Source organism: Arachis ipaensis, chromosome B08 (assembly GCF_000816755.2).
Source record: "Arachis ipaensis cultivar K30076 chromosome B08, Araip1.1, whole genome shotgun sequence".
Taxonomy (NCBI): Eukaryota; Viridiplantae; Streptophyta; class Magnoliopsida; order Fabales; family Fabaceae; genus Arachis; species Arachis ipaensis.
Genome location: NC_029792.2, coordinates 88,371,788 through 88,394,630, shown reverse-complemented (window position 1 = coordinate 88,394,630; position 22,843 = coordinate 88,371,788). Strand labels below are relative to the sequence as shown.

The following is a 22,843-nucleotide window of genomic DNA, read 5'->3' as shown; positions in this document are numbered from 1 at the left end:
TATATGAATTAAAAATATAAAAACATAAAAATAAATATTTGACTAAATAAAAAAGAAACAAAAAATGAAGTTAAGTATCCTTACTTAGGAGACAGAGAATTACAAATGAATAATAATAAAAGAGAATTAAAAAAAATTGAAGTGTGGTCAAATTTACTTATTGAGTGAGACATGGGGCAAATAAATTTTTATTCTATACAATACATGTACCTTTATAAAATTTTAATGGGGCATTTGCCCCCACACTTTCCTATGTAGATTTGTTCTTGCTGATAACGACTTTTGTTGAAGTAGTTCTACCTTTAGGTAGCGTTTGTTTTGAGGTACTGAGACAGAAACTGGAAGACTGAGACTCAATATCATGTTTTTTAGATTCTGGTACTAAAATTTCTGTCTCTGTCCCTAAAATTTCAATATTTCAGTACCTCTAAAAAGTAAGGACACAGGGGACTAAAATTTTTAGAGATAGAGACTGAAACTTTAATAACATTTTATACCTAAAATATCCTCATTTCAATTAATTAATTCCAATTTTACCCTTTGTACAAATTAAATTAGAGTTTTATTGTTGTTTCAATTTTGTCTCCCACTTTGCACCAAATAGAATACTGAGATTTATTTCAATCTCTGTCTCTTAGTCTCTGTCTTTCAGTCTCAGTCTTTCTGTCTCTGTCTCTCCACCAAACACTACCATATTGATGGATAACCGTTCCTTTTATATTGGGAGTTGTTTAGGACCTATCTTTCGGGAAAGATAGAGATAGTTTGAGAGATTCGAAAAGACAGTTACTTACTTGGACAAGTAGAGCTGGGCTCCCTTTGTTGTGTCCAACCTCCTCCAAAGAGGTCGAGTATATGGTGGAGGCCACCCGCTTTGGATAGGGCCTTTTATCTTTATTGGGCTTGACTTTTATGTTTTTGGACAGGGTATAAACAATGCCCCTGCTTGAGTCTGGGCTTGCTATGAGGTCGGATTCAAGCATTTCGTGGCTTCAGCTTCGACGTCAGGTATACCGCTGTCAAGAGGTCGGGTACTCGACGTGTTTTGAAATTTTGAACGTTGCCTCTTTAAATGAGAAGCAAACATTACGTGGTAGTTCCCTTGGAATCTGTGCATGGCTTTTAAGAAGGGATACGAAGTGACTATTTTGCCCCTTTTCTCTTATAAAATGCTTCACGCTCTGCTTCTTCTCTCTTTTCCATTTCTGAAAATGCTCCCTTTGCTTTCTTCATTGCAAGAATTCTCTCATTTTCTCTCTTTGTTTCTTGTATCGCAACCACTTTTCAGTTTCAAGACTGTCTTTATCTTGATTCGTTTTGAAGAGTTCTTGGTGAAGAGGATCATCCGTGGTTTTGCTGCTTGACGTGCCCCTTTCTTCGAATTTCATCAAGATTGGCTTTTTTATTCGCTTTTTCTTTTAGCATTGATTGTTCTATATTCATGAAACTATTCTAAATGGTTCCCTGAGTAGTAGTGTTGGTGGCTGAATTTTTGCTTTTACGTTGTTGATGCTTGTTCCTTTGAGATTTTCTTTGATAGCTTGTTTAGTTGTTGTTGCATTTTCTACTAAAAACCCTTTTTTGAAACGGTTTTTTGTCATCTAATACTTCTGTTACGAATGTTTAGCTGTGTTTCTAGAATTTGGGGAAACTTGTTGCCATTTTATTGCTGTAGAACATAATCGTGTTGCCCTTTAATAGTGTCGCTACTGATAGTGTAGGATGGATGCCATTTCTATGCTTTCTATTTTGAAAAGATCTTTCGAAATTGTGCTTTATGTTTTGTTGCTTTTACCCAACTTCTTTTTACCGGTGTCTGATGAACTACTATTTTATGACTTATTATGGATCAAATAGAGTAGATTTTATCAACTTTACTTACACTTATTCATATAATTTGCATGTTTTTAAGATTCCTTCCTAATTTAGTGCTATGATTGAAATCATGCTTCCTAGGCCTTAAAATTACTAATTTTTAATTCTCTTTTATTACCACTCGATGCCATGATACGTTTGTTGAGTGATTACAGGATTTATAGAGCAGGAGTGGCATGAAGGATGAAGAGGAAGCATGTTAAAGTGGAAGAAACACAAGAAATTGAAGATTTGAGAAGCCGGAATCGACGCGCACGCGTGGCTGAAGCATACGCGTGATCAAGCCATTTTCCAAGTGACGCTCACGCGTGACTGATGCGTGCACGTGACCAGGAGCGTTGTCCACCGACGTGTACGCATGATGAGCGTCACGTGCTGCAATTAAGGGAATATGCTGGGGGGATTTCTGGGTTGATTTTGGCCCAATTTTCAGCCCGAAAATGAAGAAAATACTCTGGGAATAGAAAGGGATGAGATACTTACACTTTAGCTTAGTGTTTGAGTTTGAAATTCTAGTGAGAGAAACTCTGACTTCTCTCTAGGGTTTTTCGTATTCTTAATTTTACTTTCATTTGGAACTTGAGAGAAACTGCTGTTACCTTCAATTCTAGTCATTTTCCTTCTAGTTTTCTTCTTTAATTCCCTTAGTACTCTTTTCAATTTGGTTATTTTGAATTCATATTTGGATCTTGTTACTTCTGACTTTGTTAATGCATTGAGTTATTTTCATATTCATTGTTATTGCTTATTTTGCTATTGTTAATTATTGTTAGTGGTAACTTAAATTGGATTTTTTTCCTAGTTCTTATCATGTCTTTTATTTTCGGTCACCAAGTGTTTGAGGAAATGTCACCCATGATCATGGAGTAGATTTTCTTGCTTGGTTTGGGGTTGAGTAATTGGAGCCACTTGAATTGTTATACTCAAGTGTTGATGGTAATTGGAGCTTGCTAACTAACTTGAACCTCACCAACTCTAGTTCTTCTTTATGAAAGGACTAGAACTTGTGAGCTAAAGTTAGTTGTGTTCACTTGACTTTTCTTCAATTGTTAAAGGATAACTAAGTGAGAGCAATGAGCCTTTACCATCACACTTGGGAAAGACAATGAGGATAGAAATTCTGATTCTCACCCCTAACCAAGGTCTTTTAAATTAATTAATTATTAACTCTTACTAGTTATCTATTGCTCTAATTTTTAGTTATTTATTTTTCTTGCTCTCAACTCTAAAAATCTCTAGGAAATCCTAACCAATAATTTGAATCTTATGTCAACTCCTAGGAAAAACGACCCGAAATTCTACTCTCAGTTATTTATTTTATTTGTGACACATTTTAACTCTGATTAACAGAAATCTCGTTGATTGAGACTATACTTTACGACGTTGATTTGAGAAATACTTTTGGTAATTCTTGACCGACATTTATCCGTTATCAAGTTTTGGTGCCGTTGCCGGAGAGTTGCATATGTGTGCCTTATTATTGGTAAAAATTATCATAAAATGTAGACTCATCATAGTACTACTTTGCTACAACTATGATGTTATTTTTTTTAAACATTACCTTCATTTTCACAATATTTCAAGGATACATCCTTGTTTTGCAGGTTCTATTCTTTGTTTTATTTTTACCCACCTTGATCACAATAGGGGGAGAAAAATGTATATATAAGGCTTCATAAGGTTTACTGAGATTATTGGTTATTAGTTTTGATTAGTCTTGTGGTTGTGAACTGAACTCGTTTGACTTTAAGTATTTTGAACTTCATAGATACTTATGTGCTTTTGATTATGTTGAGCTTATACTTATGCTGCTAAATTGTTGTTTACCATACTGTCATACAAGACTATTTTAAAATAGTTTATAATATTTGCTTCTATGGATTATTATGCTTTTGTGCAACCATGAAATTTTAGATAAGCATGTATATACATTAAAATGTTTTGTTGTCATTATTGATTGTGTCTTCAAGTTAAGCGATAAGCATACATTAAGGGGAGCAACCCTTGAAGAAAGGGAGAGCAACCCTTATGAAAGAGAGGGGGAGCACATCAAGCTAATCTGATATCATCAAAGAGAAGTCTCTAAACTTGTTCTATTTCAATTCCTTTAATTAATACCTCATATATTATGTTTGTCATCAATAAGAAAATTGTTGATTTTGAGAAATTATATATTAACTTTTGATGGTGACAAATATTGATAATTAGTTGAGTTGAAAGCCCAAAGTTGTTTGAAATGTGTTTTATTTTGTAGGCCCATAATAGAGAAGAGGAGTGGTCAATGTTAAGCATATTGAGCTGAACTTTGGACATTAATCAAACAATAAGTTGTTGCTCCTCTTGGCCTAACAAAAACATTCAAAAAAGGCCCATTGCTGTTGGTTCTTGGGCAAAAGAATTTAAAGCTATACTATGCTCAATGTTGCTGAATACTAATCAAGACTTAGGAACTTCATAAGCAAAATAAACAAGTTCATAATTAGTTCAAGTTGAAATGAAAAAGGCCCAAATGTCATTGTGCAGCCTAAACAATGAAACCAAGTATCTGAGCCATAGCTATTTGGACTAAACTTTCAGTCCAACCCATTGTCATTTTTGAAAGGAAGAACATCTTCTTGTTGGTGGTGTTATGTTGTTTCAAGTAAGGCACAAAATAAAAAAAAACACTTTTCTCTGAGCTTTCTTCATTTCAGAAAAAAAAAAAAAAAAAATCACTTTTCTCTTGAGCACCAAAGAGGAAGAAAGACAGTATCCATCTTGATCAAATGGTATTTTCGTTTCGAAAAACATCAGACTAATTTCATTTTCTTTTTTATGATAGTTATTAACATATTTATTAGTTACAGTTTTAACTTTCATACAATTAATATATCAAATATATATAAGAATTTCTAACTTAAACAGTTAACTGTTTATAAAAATTTAGTCAATTTTAAAAATCTAAAAGAAATTTATCATTTTTGTTTTTGCCAATTAGAAAATCTAAAATATCTTACATCAAAATCTTTTTTTTTATTCTATACATAATTGCTCTAGTTCAATAATGTAATTATTTATTGAATTATAAAGTTGCTATGAAAAGTTCATAATAATTTTTAATACAAGACATTTATTTTACAAAAAATATTAAATGTTTGACTTAAGTTCTTTAATAATAAAAAATAAATAAATGGACATTAAATAATTCGTTAATATTTTGAATATAAATATTAGTTACTTGACTTCTATAAATCAGATCTCCAAATCAGAAATCCCGAATGAATCCAGTAGGTAAGTAGACCGATTCATGCCCCGCTCTGCTACAAAATTCTATAATAATAGATGTATATTATAATATGAAGGTAAAAATAAGAGCCAAAATAAGAAAAAAAAAAATCAAAATAACTTATCCACATCCACATATATATAAAGCGCTCTGCAAGAAAACGAGGGGGTAACTATTGGGATTTCAATCAATGATTTCTCCCTCTTCTTCGTCACATTTCTCAATGCCTATTCCATTATCACGTTGTCTTTGAACCAAGGAAGATGGTTCTTTTTGCAGATTTTCATAATCATCATCATCACTCTCTTCCTCTTCAATGAAATGGACATCATTAATGTCGTCATTTACAATTTTTTTAACCGTTTTCTTGTTATCATGGTCAAGAACATCTTTTCCAGCGTGCAAATGTTTTTCTCCCGCATTGCCTTCAGACCCGGTTTCTTTAACCACCACTGATGGATATATCAGTGGCTTATCTGGATAGTATTTAAAGAAGGAATTTGTTACCATGAACCTGAAAGCCTGAATCAGGTGACTCTTATCCTTCTTTATATCAGCACTCAGGAGTTTCTGCAATAAAGTTGGCTTCTTCTTGGTTATAGAAGGTCGTTGTTCTAAAGAATCTTTGTCTGTAAACTTCTGTTTCTTGGAGAACCGATCTTTTCTGTCAGGTTTCCTGTTGAACTTGTTCTGGAATTTCCTCTTTTTGTTGTTAAGTGTGTCTTTTCCTTCACTCTGAGGACCTTGATTTTCACGATCCTTCAGATAGTAGGATGGTATTTCAGCAACTTCAACTCCCAACTCAGCTTGCTTAGCTAAAACCTGCTTGAGCTGCAAAGACCAAATATGCACAATACTCAGAATCAGTTGAAAGATATGATTCCAAACCTATCAACTGGTTTACACTTGTATTTATGATGGAAAAAAAAAAGTTTGGATCTCAATTGAAGAATAATGTTAATTTTAGCAATATAAATTATTATATTGGATGGTATTGTATGCTAAATAAATGTCAAGACAGGTATACCTCTCTTTGTAAGACAACCCTATCCACCTTGGGGCTTCTCGTATGCTCGCTCTGTTTCTGCATGTAATAATTCAGTTATTTTACTTGTGACAGATAATTTGATGAATCCAGAGCAGTAAATAGAACCGTTTGTTTCAAACCTTCTGGATGTTGTTGAAAGGATGATTCTTCCTCCGAGCTTCCCGCCATTGTCGGATTTCTTGGTCAGTGTAAGTTACGAAGAATGGTCTAACCATTAAGGAGATAAAGTAATTAACAGTTACCACATACAAAATTAAGGGTTATAAAATTGTCCCAGTACATAAGATATTGTTATGAAATTAGAGTTTACCAATAATTACCAAAAAAAAAAAAAAAAACAGCTGAAATCTTATGGAGAAAACAAGCTTAATTTCTGAAACAATGCAAAAGTGAGATATGCTTCATTTGGATAGTTAGAAGCCATTTACTTGAACAAAACAAATATCTTAAAAATTCTGTGCCAGCCTTGCGAAAGGATGGCACCTTTTAGTTATATACAGATATTATTTGGCAATTCCATATTTCCATTTGATCTCATTGTTCAGATGGACTCAATGAGTAGATATACAAGATTTAGATGTTGGTCTATATATCTTGCTAATTTAGATTTTGTTTTAGATTTAGAGGATATAAGCACAAACTTATATTTTATTATTATTATTTTGGATAAACAAAGAATATAATTTAGTTGGAGAGAAAAACTAATACAAGGAGATGGGGCTAATAGACACCGTTCTAATTAATGACACTAATTTTAGGGTCCAACTAAGGAATCAAACAATTTTAGGCCAACAATCAGTCAACAAAAGATTCAAACACAATTTTTTTTAGCCACTAAGAGAATGAGAGGGGGAAAGAGAAGCACGAAGTTGGCTAGATGTTAGTTGGTTGGTTCCAAAACTTTTTCCTGTTGGACCAACTTTTCCCTGTTGTAAAATATCCTTAAGAATATGTCTGGTTTTGCATGTCGTCCTCTTTTCTCAAATTAAACCATCGTACATCATCAATTACCAAGTCAATTCATAACAGTCTCTTTTATACCATAGAAACTATTGAGGTGCTCATCAAATGTTTGAGGCTGGTTACAAATTTTTTGTTTAGGTACTATATTCCCAAAATTCTAACCAATTTGTAAAAATGATGTAAAATCATGGTTCTACCTTTCCCACTTACATCATTGCTACTGAAATTGTCTAAAACCTTTCAAAGAACATATCTACTTGAAGGCCATTGAACGGTCTTGATGCAGATTCTTATGAATAAATCACAATTTTAAAGTAGTTGAATGTAAGGCAGTTGCAAACAAGAGATACACTTAAAACCAAATAAGAAAGGGCTGGAAAGCCAAGTAGAACTACCTTTTTGGTTCCTGCTGTTGTTCCTTAGGATTCAAACTGAATTTTGGTTTCTGCTGATGTTCAATTCTTCCATTGTTTGGCCCTGCTTTTGCTACAAGCATTAGTCTCTAACTTCAGGGAGGGAAAAAGTTTACCTCTTGATAAGGTAGAAATGTTCAAACCTTTGTCCCTATGTTCTTTAGGAAACTTACACTTCTGGAATCTACACAAATTGGAAAACAATAGTGAACCACAGGAAAACCATCTAAACCATCATTTGTAAACCCAGTGTACCAAGGGATTACAAGAGAGAAGATAATAGCATACCTTCCTTGAAACCCCCCTCGAGTTTGTTTATTTTTGAAGTTTTTGCTTTGTGATCCTTTCCAGCTAGAATTTCGATCGTTACTTTTGGTATTGCTATTCGCATTTGTCTGCACCAATTACGGGATTCAAATTTAAATTACAATAGCCAACTACCTCAACAATAGTAAAGTAGTACAATAACAAACTCAGCTTAGCAAAGAGAAGGCAGAAGCATAATAGATTTAATAGTACTTGTGCATGTGATGCAGAACTATTCCCCTGCAACTGCATAGATGAAAAAGATGATGAGACAAAGGCATTTGTGTTCCCATTTGGTAGAACCAGGCTTTTCTCATTCTGGTCAAACTGTGGCCTGACCTGATTTCCTTGCACTAGACCCGTATGCAGCATTGAAGAAAACATTGGATTTTGAGAAACCATGGCCTGAGGCACTTGACCTGGAAAGCCAAACATGGGGCCAGAACCAGGATGCACACCATGCAGACCAACTTGAGAAGGATTCGGCACTTGCATAGGTAACTGCTGATTCATATTTTGCACAGGAAACTGAGAAGAAAATTGACCATTAGGTATATTCATATTCATATTAGGCTGCTGAAGCATGCTCAGAATACTTTGTGCTAGAATATGCCCCTGGAATTGAGACAAATTGATTTGAGCAGCATTGTGCATGACTTGTCCTTGAGCCTGAAACATTGGATTGTAACCAGCATTGCTCACACCATTTTGGGGACCAAATCCTGCATGGGATGGACCCTGCGGAGGAACACTCATACCCATATTAGACATATGCAACTGGTTATTTTGCAATGGAAGGAGATGATTAGCAGCATTCATGAATTGGTGTGTGTTCATCGATGGTTGCATGTTTGACACATAGGGTGGCATCAAGTTTTGGTTTAGTTGGTTGGCTGCACCCATTTGAGGCTGGTTCTGCATCCCCATGCCATTGTTTTGCAATGGAATTTGATGGTTAGGAGCACTCATGAAACCAGATTGAGAGTGGAAAACGTCTTATTACAACTTGAATCTGGATAACACACGATCAAAGGTCATTGACAAAACAAGAAGGAATGAATAATAGAGTTAGCTGTTACACAATGAAAAGCTACAAATGATGAGAAATCGAGAACCATAATCTACTCTCAATATTTATAGAACTATCTATCAGTTTTACTCCCTTGTATTTCAATTTGAGTAAATGCTCAATTTATTCCCAAAATTTTTTTGTTTGAATCAAGTTGGTCCCTAAACAAACTTGCACCAAATTGGAACCCAAAATTTTCACCGTGGATCACATTAATCCTGATAGCTCTTCCGTCTCACTGCCATTAACAGTGTGCCATCATGGGTGGTTAAGAGCTCACGTGGCACTCCAACGGCTAGTTGACATGGAGGATGATGTCAGATGAGTTTTGTTTGACTTAAATTGGTCCTAACCTAATTCATGAAATAAAATCCAAACTCCCAAATTAACCTCATCCATGACATTCAATTCCACCAAATAATAGTTTTTTTTTCTTTTTTCCCGTAGCATAAAACAGCTCTTGTTAACATCATTCTAACTCATCAAATTGACCAATTGAGTACCAACTTCCTTGCATAAAACTCTGCATTAAAATTAGGCCTTTGTACTAGAATCTTGCTAACTCATCAAGATTTAGAGACCGACAAATTATACAGTATACCATTCACAAATTATGTACTTTAACATTCACACCAGAAGAATAAAAATGAACTAATAGCAGACCCATACTGATACAAGGGTTCAATTCAGAATATTATCAAACTAAAATGACAAAACAAAGATCATAACAAGCCTAGAAGTCATCGTTTATTTGTTACATGAAACACTAAGCTACTGTTCTTTAAAAAAGAAGTAAAAATTAACAAATCTAGTGTCAATCAAGAAACACTAGACTACAATTGAACCAATATATGTATAACATTCCACGACAGCAATTGAGTAGTAATTCTTCAATGCAATAAGAAAGCAAAAGAGTTATTGAAATATTAAACTGTAAGTGATTAAAAGGTCCCAATTTCTAAGAAGCAAATTAACAAACAGATACATAGTGCTATATCGCTATATATTTGTGAATGAAATTTCACGCTGCCATTGATCCTTCCTATGTCATCATTCCTGCAATTTTATGATTGACAAACGAAGATTATTGACAAGCAAACCAAGAGAGAAGACGAGAGAAGAGACAGAGAAGAACAAAGTTGAGAGAAGGAGCAAAGCACCGCCAGAGAAGGATAGCGTCGAGACAAGGTAGCATTACTCACGTTACTACCGGGAAAACAGTGTTTGATAAAAGTTTACATACACTAACAAGTATAACTAAGTTTTAACAGAGGATAAGAAATCCAACTAAACTCGAACTAATAAAATAACTCCAAGTTTATAGTATCACAAAGCGAAACATCAGCCGAACCAATATCAGTAGCAGAGCATTGTGATGCACGAAAACAACGATGGGCATGGCGGAGACCCGGAGAGGCTACTGACGACGCGGAGGACAGAGGAGGAAGCAGAACGGAGCAGGGAGAGCGTGACGTGGTGGTGTTGAGGTTTAACACTAGGTTAAGGGCATTTTCGGAATTCTAATTTTATAGTCTGTTCAACTAAATGCCTACATCAACTAATTAACCAAACTGATTACATAAAAAAGAAAAAGAACTCACCAGCGGCCACAGAGAAGCACGAGCAGAGGCACAGAGGTGGACTAGGAAGTTAACACGAGCGGAAACAGGAGCGGCGAGCAGAGGAGATCAGCTGCGAGCACACGGGAACAAGGGCGGACCACCAGCGAAGACAGCGGACCACCGACAGGGCGGCGAACAAGTTGTCTAGGCAGTCTGCAATGAGGGAGTGGACTAGTGGAGGGCTAGCCGGCTGGGGCTGGTGCTGGTATTATGAGGAGTGAGAGTGACCACTGATGTGGGTAGCACGGGTTAGTGTTCTTTTGTTTTTTGTTTTTTGTTTTGGGTTATAACATGGGTTAGCGTTTTGTTTTGAAAATATTAACAACCTGTTTGCTTCTCGTATTTGTTGAGAAAAAAAAACCGTGTTACATGGGCTTAGCTCTTGGGCCACAGTCCCCAGAAGCAGAGGGTGGCTTGGGGGACACTTCAGTCTCACTGGGAAGGGTTTCTCTTTTACAACGAAAACCTCACAAAGGAACTCACAATTCAATTTCTCATCCCTCTTTCGCGATCTCATTCATATTCTCATACGTTTCTCTCTCAGAATCATCGCTTCCAAGAGGCAATACTACTTCTAATTCTCTATTTCTCATTTTTTTTATTCTGTTCTTTGTTTATACACTCTCATTTTTCCATTAACTTCTGTACACTTTTTTTTCCCACACCCAACTATTCGTTGATCTAAGGCTTAGGATTTTGTAACTCTTGTAAGGAAAATTGTGCGTTTGTATATACGCAGGTTCTTGTAGGTTTTACCTATGGGGGATAGCCAGTACTCATTCTCTCTCACCACATTTAGGTATGTTCATTGCTGACTTTTTCTTCCTTCCTTTATTTATTTATTTATTTATTGGGCCTGTAGTTACAGTGGGAGTGATTTTATGTCTCAACATTTGAGCTTATTGTGCTTGGGATTTCGTGTTAAATAAAAACAGCCCTTCTGGGAAGCTGGTTCAGATTGAACATGCTCTCACGGCGGTTGGTTCTGGACAGACATCTTTGGGAATTAAAGGTAATTTCACTATATATGGCATTGGATCTGTTTCAAGCTCTTTTAGATGCTCAATGCTGGTTCTGTTTATAATTTGAATTATTGCAAATAAAATAGTAATAATTTGGTTGAAGACGGAAAACATTGCTCATGTGTCATTGGAACATAAATTGCTGCAAATAAAATAGTAATAATTTGGTGGATGACTACTGGGATAGTGGGAGCTGAGTATATTTGACTTGTCCTGTTAGGTGTAAGGTAGGATGCTAAAAAATCTGCAGTTTCAAATTACCGAAATTTGATGCAACAATATTAAAACAATACAACTTGAAAGACGGTATATAGTGGCTTAGGAAAGAAATCAGTGACTCAATTGTATGGAGTTCTTACTCATTTTTGGTGTTAGGGTTATTATAAGAGCCACGCTTAAAAAGAAGAGTACTCTTAAGAGTATGCTCTCTAGTTATATGATGGTGATGTATTAGATGAGCAGAAGGCAGATGTTTATATAGTGTGTTTATTATATGATGATCATCTGTTGTAAAAAGGTTTCCTGTTCTTTATGAGATCATGTAAGTGGTTTTGGCAAAAGTGTTCTTTTTGAAATGTAGAAATTTGTGGAATGAGTAGGCTAGAACTAACATTTTAATCTTGTCTATTTTATTTTTGAATTTCTTGTATGTGTCATATTGCAATCCATTATTTCAATCAGCATTTATCTCTAATTCATTGGGCCCTTTTGTCTTGAAGGTGATTCCGATCATATAATATAACTGCTCTGTGATGTGGTTTTTGTAATTTGTAACTTTATGTTTCACTCTTGCAGCTGCAAATGGCGTAGTCATCGCAACAGAGAAGAAACTGCCATCTATATTGGTTGATGAAGCATCGGTAAGCTTGTTATTTGTTAGAATTCCCACTTGGTAGCCAGTGCTTGTAAGTATGACGTTAACATACTTTTTTTAGTTTTACTATTCTCTAACTTCAAATATTATTTGCTAAGTGAATAATTTAAGTATATTTTGAATTTCAAGGAAACATGCAAGAGTGTGACTGTTGCTAAAGCAGTTGTCTAGTTTAGTCAATTAATTGCCAAGGATGAAGTTTATCTTTCTTGCATTTCTGTTTAGTCAATTTACTAATTAGTGTGAAGATAATTTGTTTATGTTGCATCCTTAATTTGAAACTTGATCTTAGTTCTTTGTTTTATTTCATTGCAGGTTCAGAAGATTCAGTTATTAACACCAAATATAGGGGTTGTATATAGGTTTGTTCTTTCTATGTAGTCAAATATTTCTACATTAAATCAATTTTATGATATCATTAATTATGATTATCTGATGTCTTGTCAACCATTAGAGGCCACTTAAGTCTAAAATGACAATGATCAAGATTGAGGGCAAGGTTATGCTTTAGGGAACAGATGCAATTATTGTAGGGGAAAATCTCTTCCATAGATTAGAATAATCATTGGCAAACTTAGAGCACATAGTATGCATAGAATAGAAACAAGACATAGCATGCTTAATGGTTAAAACTTATTGCAAACTCGATAAACTACTCCATATATCTGAATCAATTATTCTGTCTTGTTCATTGGCAAACTGCTGCCTATATTATTCATGTGTAATAAAAAGCATGCAGTAATCAAGCATGTGGTAAATTGATTATGGATTTTTGCTATAGGAATTAAGTGAATTATGATAAAGAGATTTACTGGCTCTTAGATTGACTTTTTCTTCTTCTTTTCTTTTTTATTGCATTTGAGTTTTTTTTTTTTTTTTTTTTTTTTTTTTTTTTTTTTTTTTTTTTTTTTTTTTTTTTTTTTTTTTTTTTTTTTTTTTTTTTTTTTTTTTTTTTTTTTTGTATTTTTTTATCCTTAACTAGTCTGTTAGTATCTCTTCTGATCTAAGTTTTATTCTTGTTGTTCAGTGGCATGGGTCCTGATTTTCGAGTCTTGGTTAGGAAAAGCAGGAAACAGGCAGAGCAATATCACCGATTATATAAAGTATAGTATATCTACCTTTCCCCTTCTAATATCATTTTGTTTCTTGAATCTTGCTTCTGAGTTCTATATGCTTGGTAAATCAGATTCAGATATACTATTGCCAGTTTCATTTTGGAGTTATGGGTTTTAAAAGAATTCTACCTTTTGAATATCTCCTACTTCCTCGTGTAAAGCATGTTTATTATATTGTACTGTAATTCATTTTAGATTGATTATTTTCTGTCAGTAAAATATGCCAATGGATTAATTTAAGTTACATACCTCTGTCTGCTCAGTATCTTTCAGCATATTGTACTGAAAGGCAATATAAAGTGTATTATGATGAAAAGCTGTGCTGAATTGAAAAATAAACGATAAAGTCTATATATGATTGTAATACTTTTCATTTATTATAACATGAATCATCAAGAGTTACAATTTATATATAATTATGATTATGATATGATCTGTAACTGTTTTTTCTGTGAATGTTGGTTGTTACACATAGATTAGAATTAGATTTTCCTCACTGTTTGTCCCCCTTTCTGGGAAAGTTTCGATTACTTCATTATATGTTATTAAGTATATTAAAATTAGAATTATGCACTTAATTTTTACCTTAGTTTTTGTCTGTCTTGTATGTTTTTTGTATTCTATTATGGATCTTCTGTATGGTAAATATAATGGAAATTGCAGGAACCAATCCCTGTCACACAGCTTGTAAGGGAAGTTGCTGCTGTTATGCAGGAATTCACTCAGTCAGGGTAATAAATTTCTCTGTAAGCTCTCAGATATGTTTGAGCTGCTACCATTCTACTCATATGATTGGAAGTTTATTTTCTGCATATAGTTGTCCCTGCCCACCCTACTCAAGAGAGATATGATGTTTCGTGATAAGTTTCTAACACCCTCTTTAACTTTGATGTGTTAGGAGGTTGATCCCTCTAATGTTAATTAGTTCTCAAATCTCAAAGCTGCTTCTAACTGTTTTTCTCCCCTTTAATTTATCTACTTTACGATGCCCTTACTAGACATTTCTAACTACTGTAAGCATGTAATTTATCAACTTGAGAGGGGCAAAGGCAAAATCTTAAATTTCTTTATTCATTTGAACAACTTCTTACATAAGTTCTATACTTCCAAAATAGAGGGATGAGATTTCCAAAAGAAGGGACATAAGAGATGCATCACTGCTGTTTTATTGCTTTCATCCTTTATTTTCCAAACACTACCATAGTATGCCTGGCTTTCAGTGATCAGTAGCCTTGCAATTCCTAATAGTGGTGTTAGGCCATTTGGAGTGTCCCTACTAGTTGCTGGATTTGATGATAACGGACCACAATTGTATCAGGTATGCTTATCTGCCTTTTGAGTTTCACTTTTTTATTGTTGCTTTGTAAACCCTGGTAGATGAGTATCACCTACTATCTTGATCACATCGTGTTGTCTCACAGTTGGATATGAAACAACAATGACATATTTAGTTTCTGAAGATAATAATGTAATCCATGTGGTCCTTTACTTTAGTTATCTATTAAAAATAGAAACGAAAAGAGCATATAATTTGATACAGTGTAACATTATCTTGCTTTGCATGAACTGATTTTGTTTTTGATTTATAGGAAGCAGTTATTGATATTTATGCAGTTTGAATTTTAGTGGGTTATCTTAAACAATCAATTGTCTGTCTATGCTTTTTGCATATTTGTGTGCTCAATAGGTTTGTGTTGGGATCTTTGTTCTTGTACTTGGAATTTTGAAAATTCACTAGTTTGGATTTAGGAGAGCTGAAGTTTGGGCTTTGGTGCAATTTGCTTTTGTACTGTAGGTGGATCCATCTGGTTCTTACTTTTCTTGGAAAGCTTCTGCTATGGGCAAAAATGTTTCTAATGCGAAGACTTTTCTTGAGAAGAGGTATGGTTTGACAGTAACGACAGTTCTAAGTGCAAAATATGTGGTGTCCAATGTGTTATTTTTGTATATATATCTCCTGTGCCCATTATGTGTGGCCACTCTCCTTCCTGTAAATATTGAGAATGAGTGTATTATCTCAGAATTTCTGTCATGCTTGATGTGCAAAGGATTATCTTATATCTTTGAAACTTCTCATTTTGATTTACAACATTCCATATACTATACCTTGATGAAAGCACCTGGTTTATGTTATACTTTAATGAATGTAGGAAATATCTTTAATTATTTTAAGCATAAAAGTCATGATGTCTGCATTAATATCTGTAATTTGGGCTTGAATATCTCTAAAACCTTGAGTGCTCGACAGGATGAAATGCATTTTTCTTTTGCAGTTAATATGTTCATTAAACCTATTATCTTATACCAAGTTTCAAGATTTAGTTGATCCAAGTTTATTTCTTGTTATTTCCTCATTAAGAGGAATAGCTCCTACACGTATCCATAGCATCAGAAAGTATAATGGGATGTGCAGGCGTTGAATTTGTGAAAGCTGACACTGGCAAGGATCTTTATGTATTAAAATTCAAAATGACATAATAACTTATAGCCGTTAAGATTCTCTACTATCACCTAAGTGGAGCGTGCAGTTGCTTTAAATATGCAGACATCAATTAGTTGCTAATCAAAAGTTGACTTGTCAAACTTGAGGACTCAGAAGAGATAAATTGATGCTTTCATAATACATACTTTGAAATTTTACTTTAGAAGAATATGCTATGTCTGTCTATTCTATTGGATGATTAATCTATGTGTTTGCGGTAGCATTTTTCTCTCCCCTGAAAGATATGCTTTTGGTTATGTTTCTTTGTTTGATGTTCATATCTGAGTTATTCTTTTTTCCCATATCATTTCAGTGGTTAATTTCATTGTCCACTTGCAGGTATACAGATGACATGGAACTTGATGATGCAGTCCATACGGCAATATTGACGCTGAAGGAAGGGTAGGGTCATGTCCTTTCAAGTTTATGCACTAGATAAAATCATTAACTATCTGTCTACTAGGAGGCCGAAATAAATTTTGTACTGTTTGATTGTTCACTTTTGTTTCAGAGTTATGGTTTTGGAGAAGGTAAATAAAGTAATATCCATGATTTGATTTAGATGCTACAATATTAAGGCTAATCCTAATAGGCATTTCACTTAAATAGTAATATTAAAAATTTAAGAATTGATAGTCATCTTATTTGCTTTTCATGTTTCTTGTATTGTATCCTGGAACCTATTGTTTTAAAGACCTTTGTATAGTCTAAAACTGTTAATTTTCATGGGTATTTTACAGATTTGAGGGACAGATCTCGGGAAAGAACATTGAAATTGGCATAATTGGGTCCGACAAAAAGTTCAGGTGGAAATCTCTTTCTGCAAAATATAATAATGTGTGCCTAGCTGCTTATGTAGCTTGAATTTTTGATTGACTTTCTGGTTTGCTTTCCTCAAGCACTATATTACATGAGCCTTGCTTGTGATTTTCGTTACTGAGAAAACTGATCTGATTTTGTTGGATTGGACTATCTGAACTTTAGGAGTTTTTAGGGGGGAAAAGAAAAGGCAAAAAAAAAAAATTGTTCCTGTAGAACTTAGACGTGACAATTATGCACAAGTTACTGCAAATCATCCTTACATATTTGGCTAATTTAAATGGGTGACTTAATAGGTGGTTAATTTTGTTGCAGAGTATTGACCCCTGCCGAAATCGACGATTACTTGGGTGAAGTAGAATAATCTTGATGAAGCAAACCTTGATGTAAGACGGTGTTTCTTTGAAAGTTGTGCTTAGTTGAATGTCAAGGTGGATAGAGCTGTGAAACCAAGACTTGCTATTTGCAATTGGCACTGGTGAAATTTATGAGCTACTCTTTGTTGTGGAGAACGATAGACTTTTAAAGTTATTAAAAGTGCCAGACAATCCTGCTTGTCTAACTGTACCATATGGCAATGAGCCAATGGACAATGACTATTAAATTTATATGCTTCTTTTTTATCGATTTTGAATCTCGCATTCGATGACATGGTTCTTTCAGAACAACCTATGGACTATGGTTTGGGTTCCACTATACCCAAAACCAATCCATAAATTTGGACCCAAAATGCAGTAATGATAATGTAAAAATGTGACATCAGTCCTTGATACATTAATGATAAGGCTGTTTATATTCTTTGGGTACGTTTCTCAAATTTTGTAATGCTAGATGCTTGTGCATCAAATTGGCTCATAAAATACTTATTTAAAAATACTTACATAATTAATAAATGTGTAAAATATTTAACACAATCAGTGTATAAAAAGTCTCCTACGTTAAACCATTTTATTGCATTTTATACTTATTGCATGAATGATCATTTAAAATTGATCATTTAATCAAATGAATGTGTAAAATATTTAACATCAGTGTATAAAATTAAAAACTCCTTTAGAAAAGGTAATAAATAAACTTTGGATTAATAATACTTAAAATTGTATGAATAAACAATTGTTTTTAAATAAATAAACACATGTAATATATTTTTATTAGAATTAAATTAAGGGTGTTAACAGAAGATAATTGATAGTATTATAAATATATAATTATTTTGAAACATTAATTTTTTATTGAAGTTTGGATAACTATTTTAAAATAGTAATATTAATTTTACTTTCTTTGGTTTTGTAAGATTAAGGTTTCTGTGTATAGTTCGAGAGAAATAGAAAAATAGTGGGTTCTAACTTCTAAGTTTTTTGCTAAGGTTTTTGTGTTTTACAAGGTAGAAACCAAGAGTTAGAAAAAAAAATGAAGAAATCACAAGATTGAGTGAGAGCGAAAAAATGAATGCAAAGAGTGATGGAAATAGAGAGTGAGATTCTGAGTTTATCAGAGATTCTTAGTCAGAATTTGTGGTTTGAATCGAAAAATCAAAAGTAAGAGTGAGTGTAGCCATTTTGGTAGAAAAGAGGAAGAGTACAAGTGAAAGTGGAATAGAGCGAAAACACACATATTGAGAGTGGGTGTATTTTTTGTTAGTATTGTGAATCACTAAATTATTAGTGCAAATTTGATTAAACTTTATTATTAATTTAACTTGATCATGTAACATGATGGTTAGGAACCTAGAACACAGATAGAACATATTACAAAAACATGAAAATATTTCTAGCTGATTAGCTAATTTACTGACTCAAGTTCAAAATTTTCCATCATAATGCTATTGGTAAAAGTACCAGCAAATTTTCTTTTACTTGGAAGAACAAACTTTTCTTAGTTTTAGCATGTAAAATAAGGATAATTTATCTAAATAAAATAAATGGACCAATTATTTATCTGAATACAACAATTGAAAACTAGTTACTTACTTATCCTATTTTTATTATATGTAAATTGTGGAACCCTTCCACTTCTTTAGGAAAACACATAAACCGTGGTACGCTTTCCACAGTTTATAAAGGAAAACATGTGGGCATAAACCATAAAACCTCTTCTACGGTTTACGAAAAAAAATATGTGGGCACAAATCATAGTACCCTTTTTACAGTTTATGAATAGCTTCCTCTTTATTCTGGAATAATTGCCCAATCTAAAATTTTGTAGAAGAATCCCCAAAGACAGCATTTTCGTCCGGCTGTTGCCACATAGCCTCCAAGTTTGCGAAGGGTACTACTGTGTCAAAACTTGAAGGGTCATGCTGTGTACGTAGATTGCCACTTGTATCATCATCACTGTCCCCAATTATATCAACAGGCTCCTGATCTAAATCATCGTCCCGCATTGCATTCTCAACTTGATCAGGTTCCCCCAACCCTACAACATTAGGAATAATGGCAGGACCACTAGCCACTCAACTGTCTGTTGTCGGACAAAATGGTTCTCGAATGGTACAGAACCAACTGCCTCCATACGGTCTAAGTCAGTCGCAAAAGAAGGAGATGCAACGGACGGACGAGCTAGTGCAACTGCAGCCATCGAGCTAGAACCACTTTGCATGGCAGTCGAGTGAAGATTCGGAGCTGATGCCCCAGAACTGTCGACACCGACCTCCAACTTCGCATACAGCTTGTGTATTCTGACCTCTGGAAAACTCCTACGACAATGAAACAAAACCCAAAATCTTTATCAAACGCTATCACAAACATATCATACTTCATACCAGAGGACACAACTACAATAGGAATTTTATAAAATAACTTCTTCACCCACTTGCTCCCAAATACCCAAGCTTTCTACAATATGTTGTTCTTTAGATCTGATAAGGTATTCGATGAACTGACTTCATACCGTATTTCTTGCTTTTATGAATTTTCATAGAATAATGCACTGACACAAGAAAACTCTCTTCCTCACTTGCCATTGTAAAAATGATACTCTTCTACACAATTGATTTTACCACATAAATATATAAAATTTTTACTACACATAAACCGTGGAAGGGAACAGAAGATTTGTGTTTTCGACGTTGTTTATAAACCGTGAAAAGAATACCACAGTTTGTGTTTTCTTAAAAAAGTAGAAGTGTTTTCTTAAAAAAGTAGAAGAGGTTCTACGGTTTACATAAAGTACAAATAGGACAAATAAGTAACAAATTTTCAATTATTATATTTGGATAAATATTTGATCTATTTGTTTTATTTAAGTGATTTAGGTGATTTGCCCTGTAAATAACGTTGGGATTCTCCACAAATACTGATAATGTGCTACACATTATGAGGGGGAAAATACTCCGGGTTATGCCATAGATGAGACATCCTCATATAAAACAAAATAAAATATTTTGCTATACTGAGGTAAATGCTACATATGCATAGATAGCTCCCTACATAAAGAGAGAGTCATATATTGATCTACTATTCCTTGGTAAGACATTAATTCATCGAAACACGAGAAAATAACAACCTACCCGCTATTAAACTAATCGAAGCCAAAATCCACCAAATTTTCTTGTTTCAACTAATTTTCTGCTCTTGTCCTCTTTCCTTTGGAATGTCATGAACAGCAGATTCAGGAAGAGATCCATCTATATTTACTGAGTTTCAAGGGAGTGGTTAAACAGGTTTCGTCAAATCTACTTCTTGATTTTCCAGTTATGTGCCGTGCGAGGGCCGCTCGCAATGCCTTCATAGTAATTCGTCTCAAGCTTCCCTTTGTTCCAAGCCTTAACAAAATCCGAGAACATCTCGCGTGCTGACTCGGACGAAAGGTCAGAGAAGAAGACATTCTTTTCTTCTTTTAGCCAGGTAGCAAACTCATTGTTCTTGGCAAAATAATCATCACTGGACAACTCTTGGATTCCCTGCATTGAAATGACAAAGATGAACTACAAATACCGATACTCTAATTGGTAAGTAATTTCAACTGCAGCTTCTAACTAACAAATGTAGTCACTAGATTGAGAAATATGACAATCAGCAAGAAACTTTTCCAGCTTTCACAGATATGAGTAGACAGATGAATGATCCATCTTAAAAGTTCTAAATTAGTTGGGAAATTGTTAAATATAAAACCTTTTATGTGTCTCTAACGGAACAATGTAAGCTTTTGGGAGAGATGATTCATGACATAGTATAAAAATCTCTATGACCAAAACTTTTAGAACTTGATACTTGTTCTTATTTTTCAATTTTTTGTAAATAATAAAAAAAACCGTTAGAGTTTAAGCATAAGGTAGAATAAGCCAGTGTATCTTCCATGCTTCAAGCCCAAAAATAGACTCTTGCATGAGGGTGTCTATCGGATATACAACGATTCATGTGTCTTTGGGAGAGATGGACCATGAAATCATGATAGAAGCTATCCGTGGACTTTTCAAAATTACAGAATATAATACTCTCGCATGTTCAAAATTGCAGCATGAGCAATCATTTGTGCTATTTTCTTCAACATTTAGTATATTAAAATACTAAATAATTTGATCAGAATTCAGAAAGACAGATTGGGCGAACCAGGATTTGAGGAATTGAACTAAGTAAAAATTAATATATTCAAATGTAGAAGAAAAGCATGAGAACACGCTTGAAAAAACATGTAAAATGAAATGGAAAAGCAAATTGACAGAGATACTCAGCAGTCAGCATGACGAGAAGAGACGACTTGATACAATGTAATGAGTAAAAATAGGCCCAATAGCCCAATTAGGAATTTCTCATTACATACAAGGTTCTCAAATTGAACGCGGCATTATTAGGAATATAACTCACCTTCGGGACATCTCCTTTACTACGTTTGCTTTTGTATGTCTCTTTCGACTTCTTGTCTGAAATAACAATGGCATGCAGTTATGTTTTTCCCCAAGAAGAATAAAATAACCATGACCTTTGTCTATAGAAAATACACTTAAAAAGTTTATGCCCATAAAAATAGAGTTAACTACCAACTAACCTGAAAGATTCAGGTGCTCACAAAAAAAATCCTAAAAGCTGTTATCAATAAAACAATCCCTGATTGATTTCAAAATGAAACAAAAAACAATAAACATTATATTTTTTAGAATTTAATTTTGAGGTACTGTTAGTGTAAAGTAGTTTTACACGTATATTCAATTACGTAACATCACATCAGTAAAAATAACTTCCTTTCACATTGACTGCGCGAATGATCATCCAAAAGAACGGATATGATTGTACGACTATGTAGAACACTTTACATTGTCAGTACATCAAAATTAAACTCTATTTTTTATAAATTACAAAAAATTTGTATTTGGCAAATGATTTATTCATTTGATTCAAATTTTGTGGCAACATTTAAATAAATATTTAGAAGGTACACAAAAATTCAAAGCAAAATTTCATATCTAGACTTTTCTTTTTTTTAAAAAAAATTGATAATTCACAATAAAAAATTAAAAAAATTCACTTGACATAAAATTATCAAATTATAAGAATAAAGAGATCTTATTTTTCTGATAATTCTTATAAAAAATTGCATCTAAATCTGATTTCTAAAGTTGTTTGTTTAGAATATATATTTAATATCTTGTTCTTTTTGCCGTGCTTTCAAGTCTTTCGGCGGCTTATTTGGCATTAGCATCTTTTAGGGTTATTTTTGTCAGCGACGTAAACTTTCAGATACCATTTTGGTAGTTTACTCCATAAAAAAATTACATAAAGTAATTAGGGTTAACCACCAAAATCGCCCCAAAATATTCTGTCGTTGACAAAAATGACTCCTATCTTTTAATAATTTAAAAACGTGCATGAAACATCCATCTGTCAAGAGAAACGTTCTCCGTTAACGTAAATGTTTGATGTGGCAAATGGAGAAGCATATGTAGCAAAATGGGAGGATGATGTGGCCTGCACACTCCTCTTCTCTTCCCAATCCCCCCCCCCCTTCCTTCTTCTCTCACTCACCCACCCTTTA

At 33.8% G+C, this 22,843-nt stretch overlaps 3 protein-coding genes across 7 annotated transcripts in view; 1 reads left to right on the top strand and 2 right to left on the bottom strand.

The window, feature by feature from the left end:
* LOC107612498 lies at positions 5,183 to 10,811 on the bottom strand. 3 transcript variants are annotated; one of them, XM_016314190.2, is made up of 9 exons: positions 10,541 to 10,811; positions 8,210 to 8,882; positions 8,084 to 8,116; positions 7,853 to 7,959; positions 7,708 to 7,748; positions 7,547 to 7,628; positions 6,308 to 6,395; positions 6,168 to 6,224; positions 5,183 to 5,971 (listed from the first exon to the last, which is right to left on the bottom strand). In XM_016314190.2, exons 2-9 carry the CDS (start codon positions 8,837 to 8,839, stop codon positions 5,324 to 5,326), a joined length of 1,686 nt encoding a protein of 561 aa, XP_016169676.1. In that variant the 5' UTR covers positions 8,840 to 8,882; positions 10,541 to 10,811; the 3' UTR covers positions 5,183 to 5,323. The 3 variants fall into 3 exon arrangements, with proteins under 3 accessions (XP_016169676.1, XP_016169674.1, XP_016169675.1); XM_016314188.2 differs by having other exon boundaries at positions 8,084 to 8,882; XM_016314189.2 differs by having other exon boundaries at positions 7,738 to 7,748; positions 8,084 to 8,882.
* Positions 10,955 to 17,671, top strand: LOC107612500 (proteasome subunit alpha type-2-A). The gene is made up of 12 exons (XM_016314192.2): positions 10,955 to 11,123; positions 11,301 to 11,360; positions 11,497 to 11,573; positions 12,379 to 12,443; positions 12,773 to 12,819; positions 13,485 to 13,560; positions 14,236 to 14,303; positions 14,821 to 14,890; positions 15,368 to 15,453; positions 16,394 to 16,456; positions 16,795 to 16,860; positions 17,189 to 17,671. Exons 2-12 carry the CDS (start codon positions 11,320 to 11,322, stop codon positions 17,235 to 17,237), a joined length of 708 nt encoding a protein of 235 aa, XP_016169678.1. The 5' UTR covers positions 10,955 to 11,123; positions 11,301 to 11,319; the 3' UTR covers positions 17,238 to 17,671.
* LOC107612501 (protein pxr-1) overlaps positions 20,138 to 22,843 on the bottom strand; it is a 5,890-nt gene continuing 3,184 nt past the window's right edge. For 2 of the 3 annotated variants that reach the window (XM_016314194.2, XM_016314193.2), the window contains exons 3-4: positions 21,679 to 21,734; positions 20,139 to 20,774 (exon numbers count right to left, since the gene is read on the bottom strand). In XM_016314194.2, the coding sequence (XP_016169680.1) occupies positions 20,547 to 20,774; positions 21,679 to 21,734 (284 nt within the window). In that variant the 3' untranslated portion in view covers positions 20,139 to 20,546. Of the gene's footprint in view, positions 20,775 to 21,678; positions 21,735 to 22,843 lie in introns of all 3 variants that reach the window. The other variant, XR_001613784.2, reaches the window with a different exon arrangement.